Genomic DNA, 16329 nt, shown 5'->3' with positions numbered 1-16329 from the left:
GAGTGTTGCAGCCTGGAATGAGGTACAATTCATGGCAGCCAATCAGAACAAAAATTATTCATTTAATGTCTAATGATTTAATTTTTTTTTTTTTTTTTGTTTCATTAACAAATAGTAGGCCCCAGTAGCTAACTAAACATAAAACACTATTAATTAGCATAATGTAAATAGATAAATATCATTGTGGCCTGTGCAAAGAGGCACCCTGCAGAGTCAGGACTCAGTAACCCCCCCTTTGGCAGACAGATCAGCTGTCAAACGCTTTTTGTAGCAGTTAAAAGTCCTTCAGTTCTTATAGTTTAATAGGTTTTTGCAGAAAGTCTCTAACTCTGAGATATTCTGGGATGCTCTTGCTGTACAGCTCTATCCACAAATTTCTATGATATTCACATCAGGGAACTGTGAGGGCTGTTCCAAAAGTTTCCGTTGGATTTTGAGGTATATTTTTGAATTAGTATTATTCTGGTTTAGAAGCTGTTCTCCTTTCAGCATAACATCACCATGTATCTCCCAAACAGCAACTTTACAGGAGGAAGAAAAACCTTTTAGTCAATGTATGAGATTTTATTCCACGCCAGTTTAGAACATTTCCATTGGTCCATTCTTCCAGAATTAGTGACACAGTGTACAGAGCAGCTACAAGGTTCAAACCATGGCATTTTAACAGATGGACAAAATGTCTCTAATGACCCAGGATTCCTAAACTTGTGCATAAAGACTGTAAATCTGTCTTAAAGACACAGTAACAAAAAGGCTGTTAAATTCCAAAAGATAAAATTAACAAGCTAATAAAAAGGTAAAAAAAGATAAATGAATAATACAATAATTGGTGCTACTGTTATTTTCACTGGTGCTTTTTAGAAGAAAAAATAAACACTTACGCAAATAAAAGTTATCTGCCGAATTCAGTTCGTCACTTTATTTTGAGGGTCCAAGTTCATATCTGTAGATGTTAACCTAAGACGTCACCGAGCATGTACCTGATAATATTGTGTAAATAGAACGTATCTGGATAAGGTTTTGGGTTTGAGGTTAAGGTCAGGATTAGGGCCGTGGTTTGTGTCTACTTCATGTAACATATGACAACGACAACACGTTTATTTAATGTAAGTAATGTATCAGCAGTGAATATTTAAGAAATTTACTTATTTGTATTCAGATAGTTCACTGTTCACATCAGTGCTACTTCACTGATATGTTATAGACTCTAATAAGGACCACTCAACATAAAGTGTTACCAACAAATATGATATATAAATAGGATGTACTTACCTGTGAGTGAGAATATGAAACTTAATGGCCTTCTTAATAAATCTTGGAGAAACATGAATAAGAGTCAAGGGATTTCTGTGATTAGTTATTATACTTCAAATAACTGTGCTTTTAAAATATGCAATACCTTAAACAAAAATATGAATTGAATTTAATTCCATAAGCAGAAAAATAAAGATGACCTATGCTAGTAGCATTTAAAGCTCAGTCATTTTATTTCCACCTCTCTATGTTTTTGTTCTATAAATGCCAGCATTTTTTCTTTCTTTCTTTCTTTATATATTCTTTAAGCAATTAAAGAAATGTCCTCGTTACTGTGTATGCTGTGTATACTATATTGTGTATTGTCTGTAAATTATATGTAACTGTATATTGTTAAGACTAAAGAGTGTGTGTGTGTGAACATACTTGGCCAATAAATCTGATTCTGATTCTGATAAATTTCAAGTATATTTGAGATGTGTAATGAGTGCTTTACACTTCTAGGATGTGTTTTTACCTTGTAATAATCTATAAAGAAGGTAACAAATTACTGCCAGAAAGCCAGTCTTCACAGTATTGAAGTCTATCCACAAATCTGGGTGAAATAAACTGTGTAAGTACACTGTAAAGAATGCATTGGACACACAGCAAAGAGAGACAGGTTGCATGTAGATGGAAACACTTTACATGTGGCATTTGTCCTTTCCCAGTATTGATTTCAAAAGCTGCAAACTACAACTTGATGCAATCAGCATTAAGCCGATCCTAGAGCGTCATTAAAGCGCATATCAGTGTGATAAATAAACAATAACTGGAATTCTAACCATTATTTACTAGACATATACTTGAGTAAAGGATCAACAAACTCAAAAAAAGTAAAAGGTGACACGTTGAGGAACCAATCACAATGCAACCTAGAAAAAGTAAGTGAATCTCTGTGGTAAAAAAATATTGATTGGGGTCCCTTATTCTAACTGGTTTAGAGCTGCTTTGCTGCCTAAGGGCCTGGGTGCCTTGTTATCATTTGGGTCGTGCAACAAGACTTACTTACTTTTCCTAGCCTGCAGTTTTGGCATTTACTCAATATGCTCAGTAAATAACATGAGCAGTACAACTGTTTGTGTGCTATTAGTTTAGTTAGATTGTGTTTGTCTATAATTGTGACTTAGTTAATGAGCAGACCACATATATAGAACTTCAGATGTTAGTGAAGGGTTAACATACTTTTTTCTGAAGACTACATATGTTACATAATATGTTTCAGCATACAGCAAAGAGATACAATAACATCTGCATGTTTCAACTAAATGTTCAGCAAATTAATGAGCAATGTAACACATGGAGTAGGTAATAAATCATGGTAGGTGTAGACAAAAAAGCAAAAGCTCTACTAAAGGTGATTTAATGTTAGAGGTTCAGTTACTGATAACTTCACTCAGGCAACAACGGCATCACGCAGGTAAATGGTTGCTTAAAGATACTTGTGCTCAAATTAAAAAATGTTGCTTACCTGGCACAACTTTATCAACTTCCAAGCCCTCACATCGGGAAATTTCAGGACAGAGGCTGTCTAGTTTGCACTCCATGCTTTCGGGAACACAATACTGGCACCTCCTGTAGTCATGTGGCTACTTAAAATACTTTTGCTGCTTACAGAAACCTGTCTCAGCACCCTTAAAGAGGCCGGTCCATCAGTAATTACATTTTTACACATTTACACATTACTCCTAAACAGCTGATCAGCCAAGACATGTTTGGTGTGTGAGGTTATTTTTTATTTTTGCTCTGGAGATAAAAAGCTAATGTTGCTCACAAGTAATGCAAGCACATGTCCATCAATTTGCACAATGTTAACTGAATGCATTAACCATCCAGCAACTGGCCACAATCACATTGCATAGCCTTTGCTTCTGTATTTCTAATCTATAAAAATGGGCAGAAGTAGACCACAGTTAAAAATAGCGATGGTAGCCATCCAGAAGCAGAAACTGTATTTGTGCATCGTGATTGTGCATTGTAGCATATTTTAATAGACAACAATGCCAAGTTAAGGTAAAACATCAGCTGACAAGTCACCTATACTTGAAAAAATAAGTACATGTTACAAAAAGCCATTTTATTACAACAACCAAAACCGCATCAAATATTCACAAACTCAAGTATAAAAATAAAACTATAAGCCATAGTTTACTTTAAGTTAGCATTTTTGATCGTTGTAATCTCTGTAATACTCAACATCATTTATGTAAAATAGACAACTTTGGAATGCAAAAGATTTAAAGAAAAGCGTATTTTAATTACAGTATATTGGTAAAGTTTTTCCATAATGACGGTATAAACAAATTAAGATGTAAATGTGTTTTCCATTTCTTCCACCAAAACTTCTACCTGACAAATATGCATTATGCAGATTGATGTAGCAATGTCCAAAATAATAAGAATGCACTGCATGTTACAGGTGCTGGTAAAAGCGCTAGAACTACCTCAACACCAGCTTAGTTGGAGAGCTGTGCAGTCAACGCATCTATAAGTTCTTGTTTTTTGGTGCCTGTGGTTCGTACTCCGAACTGTTTGCAGGCATCTTTCAGCACAGGAACTGTCAGCTTGCCCAATGTCCCCTTTTGCACATGGGCTCGCAGCTCCTCTTCTGAGACCTCCAGTTTTGCCTTTTTGTCAGCGCCACCCCCAGCCTCAGCTGTGAATAAGAAGGCAGAAAGCTTAACAGCAGAAATCGTGAATGACAGTTCGTTCACTCAGGCATTTTACTGCTGCTCATTGTGCTCCGAAACACCATTCAAATCCCCTCACCTGGTTTGCGTTTGGCAGCAGGCTTGCCCTCTGGGTTGTAGTCAGCTGGATAGACCAAATCTTTGAACTCTTGAACTAGAGGGCCAAGGCGCTCATCCATCATCTGTATCTTTGGCACTGGAGATTGGCAAAAAAATCAATGCAAATAAAATGTTTGTGAATTGTGCATTCCAAATGACTGGGACAATAAATCACTTGCTAATTCAAAACACAAAACACTCACTAGTAAAGTCCTCAATGGATTCAGGTGCCAGCATATCCAGGGCTAGGGCCTCCAGATTCCTGTAGTGCTGCTGCAAAACTGGATTTTCAAAAGCATCGCTCCTGAAGGCACATGCAGAAAATACAGCAAAAAATATAAACTAGGGCTGTTAAAAGTTTACAATAATTAATCACAACTGTAATTATTTTGTGTTGGTAATCACAATTTCTCTCATTTGTCTTATTTGCACAAATTTGACCCTATTTTTGCCTTAAGAAGAAGTGCATTTTATTATTACTATTAGAATAGACAAATTATCTAATAATATGACTCTAACAGGAACCTAAAGTTGAAAATCACATGATGTTTATAAAGTTAACAGAGTTTCTAATTTTTATCACTGACTTCTAGTGAGAATAAATATGACTGAATGTTTTAGCCAATAAATAATAAATATATACAGATCAGCAATCACATTAGTACCACCTGCCTACTACTGAATACTACCTACTGCCTTTGTGCTGCCACATCAGATCACAGCCCAGCTAAATCTGCTGAGGGTCCTGAATGCATTTATTTCAAAGGCTGTTTAAAAGCCGTATTTAAATGCCATTAACCAATTTGCAACATACAATGAATGTCATTGCAACATACAATGAGAACTACTAACCAACAAAGACCATGCATTAACAGTGTAAAGAAAATGACTTGACTAATGTATTGCATCAACATGCAATTGGTACAGTAAACTTTTGACATCCTTGTTAATAATAATAATAATAATAATAATAATAATAAAAGCACTATAGTTCAGCCTCATTCCTCTATATATCTATTGATTTACAATTGTACAGAACTTCAGCAGCAATCTTTTGAACTATAATAAAAAAAAATTAAGAAAAAACAAAACAACAAAACAACCCAACCTGTATTTAAACCGAAGTTTGTGGACAATCGCTTTCATCTTGTCAACTTGTTTATCAGAGGCCGTTGGACACTCAGGGATATCCAGGGTGCGTATGTCATCAGCATAGGGTAAGAAAATGGCATGAAAGCCTGTGTGATTGAAATCAAAATGTTCAGATTAGTTCTTTAAATGGTCAATGTCACTACGCAAGATCCGACACCAAGGGCATTTTCACACTTTAGAATAAGACAAATAAGTCTGCACTTAGGACCAATTCAGAACTCCATAAGCGTAAGAAACAAACCCCAGACCACCAATTTCAGGAAGACCAAAGATTGGTGCTCTGGACTGCTCAACATACCATACTCATGGATCGAAAGGATATAGGTCTGATAAAAAAAAATTGCTCTTGTGGGAAAACGTCCTATGACAGCAATTATGTCACCTGCATGTGAGCTGCAAATACTGACTATACCAAGTAAATTGTATTTTGTTTCGGTATAAAGTAAAAATGTTAAAAAAAAAGTACCTGGAGGTGCAGCCTGGACCTGACTGTGGTCCAGGACCTCTCTCTGGGGAACCAAGGCCACAAAACGAGGCGGAGTGTTACGCCGCGGAGTGTATTTGCACAAGGCAAATACGTCTCTTTCACTACACTTCTGGAGCAGAGCTGTGAACACACAGGAACTCCCTGGAAGAGCACAGAGATGAAACATCTGAGGACTGAAATGCAGACTAAATCATAATAGCCATTTCTTGTTGGACCTGAGCTCAAATCTGGTCAGAACATCAGTGAATAAACCCTTGCCTGTGACTTGCTCTTCCTCAGGATATATGAAAAGTGCAGGTCGTATGTGGTGGTGTCGTTTCAAACGGTCCATTGGTTTAAATCCAATCAGAACTAGACCTGGATCATCAAATTTTTTGATCTCATCAACCTCCTCCTTCTCCATCACAATTTGCTTGTTTCCATAAACCTTAGATAAAAAAAAAAAAAAAAAACAACAACAATGAAACGTGGTTAAGCTTTTTGTTATGGTTTATACAAGGCAAATGATTCCTTAAAGACAGTGCAGTTACCTGGGCTCTCTTGGTGTCGCTGGGCAGAAGCAGGCTTCCATTTTGGGTGTGGAAGAGACGGGTCTTAGTACGGACAGGCTCGTTGGTTTCTCTGTACAGCCTGACAGCAGGCGGTTTGGTGGCTGTCCTAGCCAGCACAAATACACCCACAGCCATATTCATCCCATCTCCCAGGGAAAAAGTCAACCTTTTCACAAAGGGGCATACAAACACAATTGCAATTGCTTGAATTGTAGGACAATAAACAAAGAAACAAACTGAACCAGGGACAGTGCAGACATTGTCATTTGTCAATAATTATTCACACAGGTCAGATGTACACACACTCTCATGATAAGAAATTCAGGGCTGCACCAATAATGAAATTACGGAGACGGAGACTGACACAAGACACTTCTACTGCGTGAGGCCTTTCTTCGCACTCAGAACAGCTCTCAACACTTTGCGGCATGGACTCCACAAGCATTCTGGACCCTGTCGACATGACTGCATCACACAGTTCCTGCAGATTGTTCAGCAGCACTTTTGTGCTGCGGATCTCTTGCTCCACTACGACCAAAACACCCCAGGGTTTATTGCTTTATAAAACATTTTCGAATCTGTGCACAGCACTTCAGTGTGTTATCCATGTTTTGCTTGGCAGTTACCACTTAAGTAACATCAAAGTACTACAGGGGTTACAATCACAACAAGAAGTGGTGAGAGAATTGTACAAATGTACAAATGTGCAGCAAATTGCTTTTCAGCTGTCATGTTCATAAGCCAATATAGGAACGCACAAGCAAATAACTACAATAACTTGTTTAACAGAGAGCTGGGAACAATGGTAAAAGTTGTGGGTAAAGCGCTTGTGATGTTAGGCCAAGAACATAGCTGAGCTGACCACATTACATTTTCACACACAGATAGTAACAGGACTAACTCAGCATTAGGACAGCTAGAATTTAAACACATGTGGTTATACTGGTGTCTTGTGTATATGGAGAACATGTATATGGCTCGGATTTTATTGCTGAGGGCTGGTGGACAGTCCAGACACGTTTAAATGCAGCACACATACAAGTGTCTAACTCCAATGTCTAATAACAGCATTATATTGGCTTAAAATTGTTCTAGGAGTGAATATTAGATCATTGACATTCTGGTCAAGTTCAATCGCACAATCCGGCTTAATAAAATGATTAAATGTGCAATCCTTTTACAGTGATGAAAATTCATATTTTACCCAGATTAAAATTTTTAGTTATGTGATACTGTTACCCCACCCATGAAATACTGGGCATCACTTTTCATAGGTTCCCAAACATCCCAAATATTTTGAATGGCAAACGGCCTCTGAGAAAACCATCCACTTTGAAGAGTTTATGTCAGATGGTGGTCTTAGATTTCAAAACATATGCTCGAGCCTTTCCTCTACAACTTTTGTCAGTCTGGTCGAACGCAGATACTTCAAGCTCCTGGCGTTCCATAGAGAAATCTCCTGTAGCCCCATATGACGTATCAAGAGTTTATATTCTGTGATATTCCTACAAGATATTGTAAATTACATTACAAATGACAAAAAACTTAAAAACTTAGAAAAAAAACTGTTTTGTACAGTTGATGGATTCCTCCACACTTCAACTTGAGACACCAGTGGATTTTATTGCTGCGTTCTATAATTTCGCTGGAACTTTTGGTTGATCATATGAACGGTGCTCAGTCAAGAACTACTAGTGCCTGGAAGGAGGCACTCCAATCCATAAAAGATGCTAAGATTGTTACTATTATTATTGACTTTAGTTTTATATATACACACACACATATATATATATATATATATATATATATATATATATATATATACATACATATATATATATATATATATATATATATATATATATATATATACACACACACACACACACACACACACATACATACACACACATCATTCATATTTTATTGAATACCTACTTTACCTATTTACCCTTTTTTTTAAATGAAAATATTAAAAAGTATTAATATAATCTTATGTATTTCTGTAATCTATCAGCACACCCGGGGAAATGGGAGGGGAGAAGTTCTGTTTTGATGTTGATAGCATATACCAATTAAAAATTTGCTTACAAAACAATTCAACTCTTAAACAATAATACAATAAAGCTTCAAATCTACTACATTTATGAACATGTAAATGCAGTCTTTCACTGACCTACTCTGAGCCCTCTTCTTCATATCTTTAGCTCTCACTCTCTTCTGCAGGTCCTCAAGTTTCCCACAAGGCTCTAGCTGCAGCCCAAGCTCACTCTCATCCTCAGGAGGGCTTACAACATCACAGAAGAACAAGGACACATCAAATCCTCCAGGCTTCATAAGGTGCATCAGGTCTATGACCACACCTGTAAAGGAAAGATGACATAACATGTAGCACGCATGTAGTCACATCAGCTTTTACACATATGTCTTCATTTAATCAACCCACCTGTCTCTTTGAGGTCAGCGGCCTTAGTACGAGCCTGTCTGTCTCGTGCACTGTCTCCTTCATGAGGGTTGTCTCTGCAGGTGAAAATCATGAGGCGTTTGTGAGACAGCCGGAGCTTAATGTCACTGTATAGGTTTGAGCAGCACCACAGAGCGTCTCCAAGGGACGTCTCCCCACTGCCCATAGTCTCGGCGGCCTGCTGAGCCCCTTTCTCTCCTCGAAGCTTATCTATATCTTGCACCCTCTGAGCACCTAAGAGAGAGAGTAATTGTGGTTATGAAAAGGAAACATCCACATGACTGTACAACATCCTGAAAAGATCATCTCCTACCAGGAGAATCCAGATCGTGAAAGACATAGACATGTTTGAAGGAGTTTCTGGGATTCTTGCTCTGCTCAGTTCCATAAAACACCAGTGCAACCAGATCCTTGTCACTGCTTATGATTTTACTTGTATACACACTGCGGACACACTAGAAGAGGAAGAGAGACACATACAGAAATTAATGTGGGAATTAAGGATACACAGATATGGGATTTTTGGCAGTTTTTTTTTTTTATATTTATCAGTTTAAAATATGGGTCAAATCTAAAGATCTGTGCAATGTTCTCCTTATGCAACAATCTGACATCATACACCCTTGGTGGTACCTTGTCCCTATAGTATATTGATAGGAGTTGGGCCAGTAACAGCAGAAAATGCTGGGTCAGATTTCAGAGGAGAAATCGGATGCTGTTAGCTGAACTTGAACATTATGATTATATTAGTGTCAGAAAAGCAAACCTGGTCTCGTGCCATAAGTGAAAGCAAAGTGAGAGGAGTAAGTGAGAGAGTCTGGCCTAACTGTGCATACCTGCATGGTCATGTCAAAGTTGGAGGGTTCTCCATCTTCACCCTTGACAAACATGTCCTTAGACGCATCCACCAGGAACACCAAGCTGTCACGCCCACTGAATTTGTAATCACCTAGTAAAGTTTGGAGGGGATAAATGACGGGTTAATAGGTGAATTATTAATCTGGGGGACGTTTGTACAGGGCATAAACCAGCTAAACTAAGTGAACTTTAAGTCCCAGATGTGTAAACCCCTCTACCCAATGCAAACCTGCGGATTCTTCTCCCTCTTCTTGCTCAACCTCATCATCATCGTTGTGATAATAGGCGTCCCAGTCAGCCATTCTTCAAACCGCTGCTTCAACCCGCAGCCTAAACAATCCTCTCTGCCACAGGAAGCAAGTATGAGTCCAAAGCAGCGGCCAAAAGCATAAAGCAGCACTTTCTTTATATTGCAGAGCTGCTAAACGTGAAGAAAATAGACTAATTAACTGTTAGCAGCACAACTGCAGAAGCACCGCTCACCGCCTGAGCCAAAGCGCCAAAGATTGAGTGACAGTGCTCTCGCCCAATCAACACGAGAGAAGGAAACACAGACGCGAAGGGGGAACAGAAAAAGGACCAATCAGAAGGTAGGTGGGCGTAGCCAAATCGCGTCCGCGGACATGACTGGACATGAGCGGTAAATAATGAAACCGTAAACAAACCTGTGGAAATGTGGAGTTAGTCTGAAAGTGGGGACACTCTACACCCACTGACACTACAGTGTCATTAATCCTCACACGACACTGATAACGATAAAACTAGCTAACGTATGAAACAAACTCTTCACGCGTGTGTGTCTTATATCGCCACCTGTCGTTGTGGGGGATGAATGAGTCTCGGTCTGTGATCACTGTAGGTCCCTGCTCAGGCTTTGGTCTGTCTATCCGGTTTCTGTATCTCTCCTTAATCTCCGGAGTCACTGTGACACAGCAGCAACAAACACAGGGGCCATTACGACTCAACGCCTTGTAGCCGGCTAAAGCGGTCACCGCTGATTTAGCTAGCTAGCTGCTTTTCGACTGCTTGATTTCTTTTAAAGCAGAGTCAGTCCTAAAGCCACTTTACCCATTAAAGCCACTTTACCCCTGTTAGCCAGGCTGTCGTTCAGCTCGGACGCCGCTAGCTAACTTCTTAGCTGTCTAGTTTATAAACTTGCTAGCTAAGTTGTGTCAGTAGTCGTGGTCGGTGATGGACGAGCAGGGGTCGACATACAGCGTGAAGCTGTACGTCTACGACATGTCAAAAGGACTCGCTCGTCAGCTGAGCCCCATGATGTTGGGTGAGTGGGTGAGCAAGCGGGCTAACTGGCTAGCTGTCTATACGAAACTCTGATAGCTAGCTAGCTAAATAGATCGGGCTAGTTTCTTGTACATTATTCCACCTGTTGTTGTTGTTGTTGTTGTTTTATCACTCCAGTAGTGTCTCTGTTTGTGTTTTCACCTGTTTCTTGCATGTTAAGAATATATTTAACATATGTCCTCCCTTCCTTGCTGACTGACAGGAAAGCAGCTTGAAGGGATATGGTAAGTTGGCTAAGCATTCACAATTCATACAGTCTCCTGGCTCTGTTGTGCTCCTTTCCACGTTTTATAAAAATATAAAAAATAGAGCTTTATAAAATACAGTGAAATTTATGAGTGTTGTTAAATCCTAGGCACACTGGTATAGTAGTCCATGGAGCAGAGTTCTTCTTTGGAGGAGAGGGGATAGCAAGCTGCCCACCGGTAAGACAAAACATTGACTTTTCTAGCATGATTTAGCCCAGTTTTATTGTTTGAGTTACTGTAACTTTGTGTAAAAGTGTATAATAATGTGGTGGCAAAGGTGTAGAGCAATAAAGTTTAGGCTAAAAGAGTAGTGCATTTAAAAGGCTGAGTCATGTGTGGCTTGTGTGTTTCTCATTGCTTCAGTGTGGCACGCTGCTGGGGGAGCCCAATGCCATAGTGGATTTAGGAAACACAGAAGTGAACATGGACATTTTCACAGAGTATCTTTCATCTCTTGGGGAGTCCACATATAGGTTAATTAACCCCTTCTTTTGCATATATTCAGGACCCGTCAAATGTTGTCAAATGACACCTTCAATTCAGTGGTTCTTCATGGTTTTAAAATTCTCTGCATTGTAGATTAATACTAAAGTCATCCAAGCCAAGAAGGAAAACATATGGTTTATATTTCAGATTCTTCACAGTAGACACATCTTGCTTAGATGGCAGGTTTGAACATCTTGGCATTTTCTCAGTCAGCTTCATGAGGTGATCCCTAGATTGGCTTTCAGTTAACAGCTGTTAATTTCTTGCCCTCTTAATGTGTTTGAGGCCATCAGTTGTGAAGGTGGAGTTGAGGGAGAGTAGGTGGAGTTGGTATACAGTGAACAGCCCCATTTGAGTAAAGTTCTGGCAAGAACTACTCAACTAAAACGATCGTCCATTGTTACTTTAAGAAATGAAGGTCAGTCAGTCTGAAAGGTATTCTCGAGTGCAGTCGCAAAGACCATCAAGTGTTATGATGAAACTGGCTCTCATCAGGATCGCCCGGGAAAAGGAAGACCAAGAGTTACCAGCCTCAGAAACCGCAAGTTAACATCACCCCCCGATAATGGCCCACCTAAATGCCTCACAGGGTATTTTTAGACAGTTAAACACTACATGATTTCTTATGTGCTCCTTCATAGTCTGGATGACGTCGGTATTAATTTACAATGTAGGGGGAGAAAAATTAATAAATAAAAACATTGAATAAGAAATTGTGTCCAAACATTTTACTGGTACTGTAAATTTTAAAGAATTTATTGCGTATTTGAAGATATTTAACATGATTAATGGAGTGAGTGTGATTTCAGTATTGCCTTCTTCACCTCCCTCCACAGGGCAGATAGATATCAGCTCTTCGAACATAACTGTAACACCTTCAGTAACGAGGTGGCCCAGTTTTTAACAGGAAGGAAAATTCCATCGTACATCACGGACCTGCCGTCTGAGGTGCTTTCCACGTAAGTCTCTTGTGTCAAGTCTCATTTAATAGGTATGTATATAGTGCAAAATCATTAATTGGTACTGTGAACTAAGAATGCACAAATTCCAGAATCCAGTTTCGGCAAAACCAAACTGGCCAATGGCCAATGTGCTCTTAATAAATAAATAAATAAACAAATAAAACACACATTTCCTGTAGTTTCTGTCAGCCAGAGTTGCCAAATAAATAATATTATCTGTGTGTGGTGTTTTTTTTTCCCTAGGCTTTTTACATTGTAATGAAAAACAAGGGCCACTGCAGCACAGATTAACCACAACCAGTATAATAACTTGGCTGTTGCTTTGTTGGGAGCAAACTTTGCTTTTGCATTTGCTTGTTTCCTAGACAAGGATTAAGCCTAGTCCTGAACCATACCTTGTTCTTTAAACAAAAATCTTCATTCAGCATGCTGTGTAGTCCAGGACTAGGCTGGGAAACCAACCAATAGAGTTTACCATAGAAATATATAATGCCACCCTTAATCATGACTTTTTTAAATGCTCTCCCCACAGGCCTTTTGGACAAGCACTGCGTCCTCTCATTGATTCCATCAGTATCACCCCACCTGGAAACAATGGTATACATGGGCACTATGGACAGAGGTAGACTGATTTCTAGATGAAGAATGTGTTTCAGGACACTGTGATAATACAGGAAATATTTCTGCACTCCCACTCATCTGTCCATGTGCACCTAAACCATTGGCCATCTCATTATTATACTATTATTGATGTTTTAACATTAACATTTTAATTGTGTGTTGAAATATTCTATATATTCTAGAAGCTGTCATTAATGTGGTACACACGTTGCTACTTTGCTATATTCATAAACTTATACCAAAAAGGATGTGGAGATATTGTATATTATCCAGGGATTGTTAGATAATTGGTGTAGCAAAATATCATCTTTCTTAAGTGCACTTCTCTCTCTGCCTATGCTTCCTCTTGGTCTACATTGCCATATGACACCTGCAGGGTTTACGTCCATTTTACTCTTGGTTCCCCGTTCTTAAGCCATTCTTATTTTTCAATGTCTACTGTGCAGATGTTCTGCTCTGAGAGTCATTATTTATCTGAGAGTCTAAACACAGATAACAGCCAGCTCTCTCTAATGACGACAGAATAATGACTGTGAGGTCGAGTTGCAGGTTAATTAAAACAACATTACAGTAACATTTGATGTTTACCAGGGAAGAGCAATAAATCAACAAACTTTTAGCAATAAAAAGTACTACTGCTCAAAAATTGGAATCACTTGTAATACTGTTTTTGTTGATTTTATTAATTAACTTACCAAACTGAGACATTAATACAGTATTACACTGTAATTATCTGTTTACTAATATCTTGTCAGAGGTTCCATCACAATGCCTTCTATATGTTTATCTAATAGTATTATATTAGAAGGATTAAAAGGAATGATCTAAAATTGCTAATACTTTGTCAGCAACAAAATTGGTGTTCTTGAAAAACATTGATTCCAAACTTTTGAGCAGCAGTGTATGTTATGGTAGGCGTTCAGTTTCAGTATTGAAAGAATACATTTTGTATATGTTCTCGAATACTTGGTTAAGCTTTCTCGTGCCTTAAAAACCAGTGCCAGTCCAATCAGTTAAGGGTTACCCCAGTCACTTGGTCACATGGTTCCTGTCCATTTTAGGCTGATCTTCTACAGATCTTGTGCTCCAAGCAGAGCAACACAGACACTCTTACATTCCAGGAAAAACCACTATAGGGTGTGTGTGGTTCCAAATCCATGTGTGAATGGTGGACTGATGGAACACTGGGAAACTGACTGAGCTTTCCAGTCATGCCATGTGGCAGAATTTGTAGTCTCATGGCACACAGAAAAGTGTGTGTGAGCTTGTCTGATGTGAAACAGACTTGTGGATCTTTGATGAGATTTTTCAGAAAGACTTGCTTTCATTGCAGCTGACCATCACTGATCAAATGTGTGATGTGGGGAAAACCATTAAAGCTGCTATTAGGGACTGCTAAAACAGGCCTCTATCTGCCCCAGGTCAAATGGGGTTTACTACCAGAGAGCAGTGACTTTTGTTTAAAAGCCTGTATTGCAGCAGAGACACAAATAAGCTAGGAAGTGAATTGCAGTGATTTGACATTTAACTAAACACACAGTCTCGGTTCTGGGCAACAAAACTTGGATGGTTCCTGTCTGTTTTAGGCTGATCTTCTACAGATTTTGTGCTCCAAGCAGAGCAACACAGACACTCTTACATTCCAGGAAAAAGCACTATAGGGTGTGTGGGTCCAAATCCATGTGTGACTGGTGGACTGATGGAACACTGGGAAACTGACAGACCTGCAAAATCGCCAGACCTCAGTCTGGATTCTCAGCTCAATAAAGCAGGTGAAAAGCTGAAAATCTATCTGGTAGTAGAGGAGTAGCTTACGATGGACACAATCTCAGTAGACTGGTGTAATTCCTTTTGGACTGGCACTGTCTCTAAGGCAAGGGGACATGTAACCAAGTACTTTGGAACAAAAAAAAAATGCATTTGACATTTTTCATCAGGGGAGCTTGCATCTACTTGTCATGCAGTTTATAAATACCATTACTCTAGGTGGGGTACCTGTCGTTTTACACTGAAGGACACTTTTCAAATCAGAAAGTCTTTTTTGAACTTTTCAAATGTATTAAAAGATTGTATTTAAATAAAAGGTAGAAAAGGTGAAGATGGGATGATGTAATACCTTCCTAAAAAGCTCTGATGGTCTGTGGGAATGGTGTAAGGATGTTGTAATGATGTAAATGGCCACTAAGTGGCGGAAACTGCAAAGCTTTTGGATTTTGCAGCTGGTTCTATTATAAGCAGGGTCTAACAGTCTTCATCATTATCTAAAATTGTTTCAATTCCAACTGTATATGTATTGATATTTAAAGTTGTTTCCGTAACTATTGCACTTATGTTAACATGCTATAATTAATAAATATATGTTGCTCTTTACCTGTGTGAATGCCTATTGAAAGACTTGAGAAGTACATTCAACACATTATGGGCTGGTTTCTCAGACCAAGAATAAAACCAAGCCCTGTATACTTAATTATACTAGCAGTAGTGATTCACAGCTGATACCATTAGCAATGAAACATGAGACTGGGCTCATTTCTTGTACATCACTATCACTATGCAGAATCGTATCCTTAATAAGAAATGTAACCATCTTCTGTCGTACACATTGACTTGTAAGCCTTCTCTTAGGCAGCTGTCTTCATAGAGAAAGAGCTGCATTTGTATGATTATGTGGGCCATGCCACTAATTAACTACGGACTCTACTACAGGGTTTGAGTGGATGAGCAAGACCCAGCATGATGTCCTGTGGTACTTTCACTCACAGATAAAGAGCTTTCCAGTCATGTCATGTGGATTTAGTAGTCAGAATTTGTAGTCTCATGGCAGACAGAAAAGTGTGTGTGTGAGCTTGTCTGATGTGAAACAGACTTGTGGATCTTTGATGAGATCTTTTAGAAAGACTTGCTTTCATTACAGCTGACCATCACTGATCAAATGTGTGACATGGGGGAAACCATTAAAGCTGCTATTAGGGACTGCTAAAACAGGCCTCTATCTGCCCCAGGTCAAATGGGGTTTACTACCAGAGAGCAGTGACTTTTGTTTAAAAGCCTGTATTGCAGCAGAGACACAAATAAGCTAGGAACTACATATAACATAGAACAGTGTATACGTATCA

General features: G+C 38.8%; 2 protein-coding genes and 1 long non-coding RNA gene across 4 annotated transcripts in view; 1 reads left to right on the top strand and 2 right to left on the bottom strand.

Moving 5' to 3' along the window:
- The window catches only part of LOC140544549 (uncharacterized), a 3937-nt gene extending 2101 nt beyond the window's left edge, over positions 1 to 1836 (bottom strand). For both annotated transcript variants that reach the window (XR_011978255.1, XR_011978256.1), the window contains exons 1-2: positions 1772 to 1836; positions 1273 to 1314 (exon numbers count right to left, since the gene is read on the bottom strand). This is a non-coding gene — a long non-coding RNA (uncharacterized lncRNA). The remainder of the gene's footprint in view (positions 1 to 1272; positions 1315 to 1771) is intronic.
- Positions 1837 to 3026: 1190 nt separating this feature from the next.
- On the bottom strand, positions 3027 to 10078 carry xrcc6 (X-ray repair complementing defective repair in Chinese hamster cells 6). Its single transcript, XM_072668153.1, has 12 exons — positions 9824 to 10078; positions 9573 to 9685; positions 9050 to 9191; positions 8719 to 8970; positions 8449 to 8635; positions 6252 to 6438; positions 5980 to 6148; positions 5701 to 5862; positions 5191 to 5320; positions 4286 to 4386; positions 4063 to 4179; positions 3027 to 3949 (listed from the first exon to the last, which is right to left on the bottom strand). Exons 1-12 carry the CDS (start codon positions 9894 to 9896, stop codon positions 3750 to 3752), a joined length of 1833 nt encoding a protein of 610 aa, XP_072524254.1. The 5' UTR covers positions 9897 to 10078; the 3' UTR covers positions 3027 to 3749.
- Positions 10079 to 10462: 384 nt separating this feature from the next.
- On the top strand, positions 10463 to 15583 carry desi1b (desumoylating isopeptidase 1b). The gene is made up of 6 exons (XM_072668181.1): positions 10463 to 10876; positions 11099 to 11120; positions 11252 to 11321; positions 11508 to 11617; positions 12467 to 12589; positions 13125 to 15583. Exons 1-6 carry the CDS (start codon positions 10786 to 10788, stop codon positions 13216 to 13218), a joined length of 510 nt encoding a protein of 169 aa, XP_072524282.1. The 5' UTR covers positions 10463 to 10785; the 3' UTR covers positions 13219 to 15583.
- Positions 15584 to 16329: the final 746 nt, after the last annotated feature.

The sequence above is a fragment of the Salminus brasiliensis genome, chromosome 22, assembly GCF_030463535.1.
Source record: "Salminus brasiliensis chromosome 22, fSalBra1.hap2, whole genome shotgun sequence".
NCBI classification, from domain to species: Eukaryota; Metazoa; Chordata; class Actinopteri; order Characiformes; family Bryconidae; genus Salminus; species Salminus brasiliensis.
Note: the sequence above shows the minus strand (reverse complement) of the source record. Positions and strands in the feature narration are given on the sequence as shown.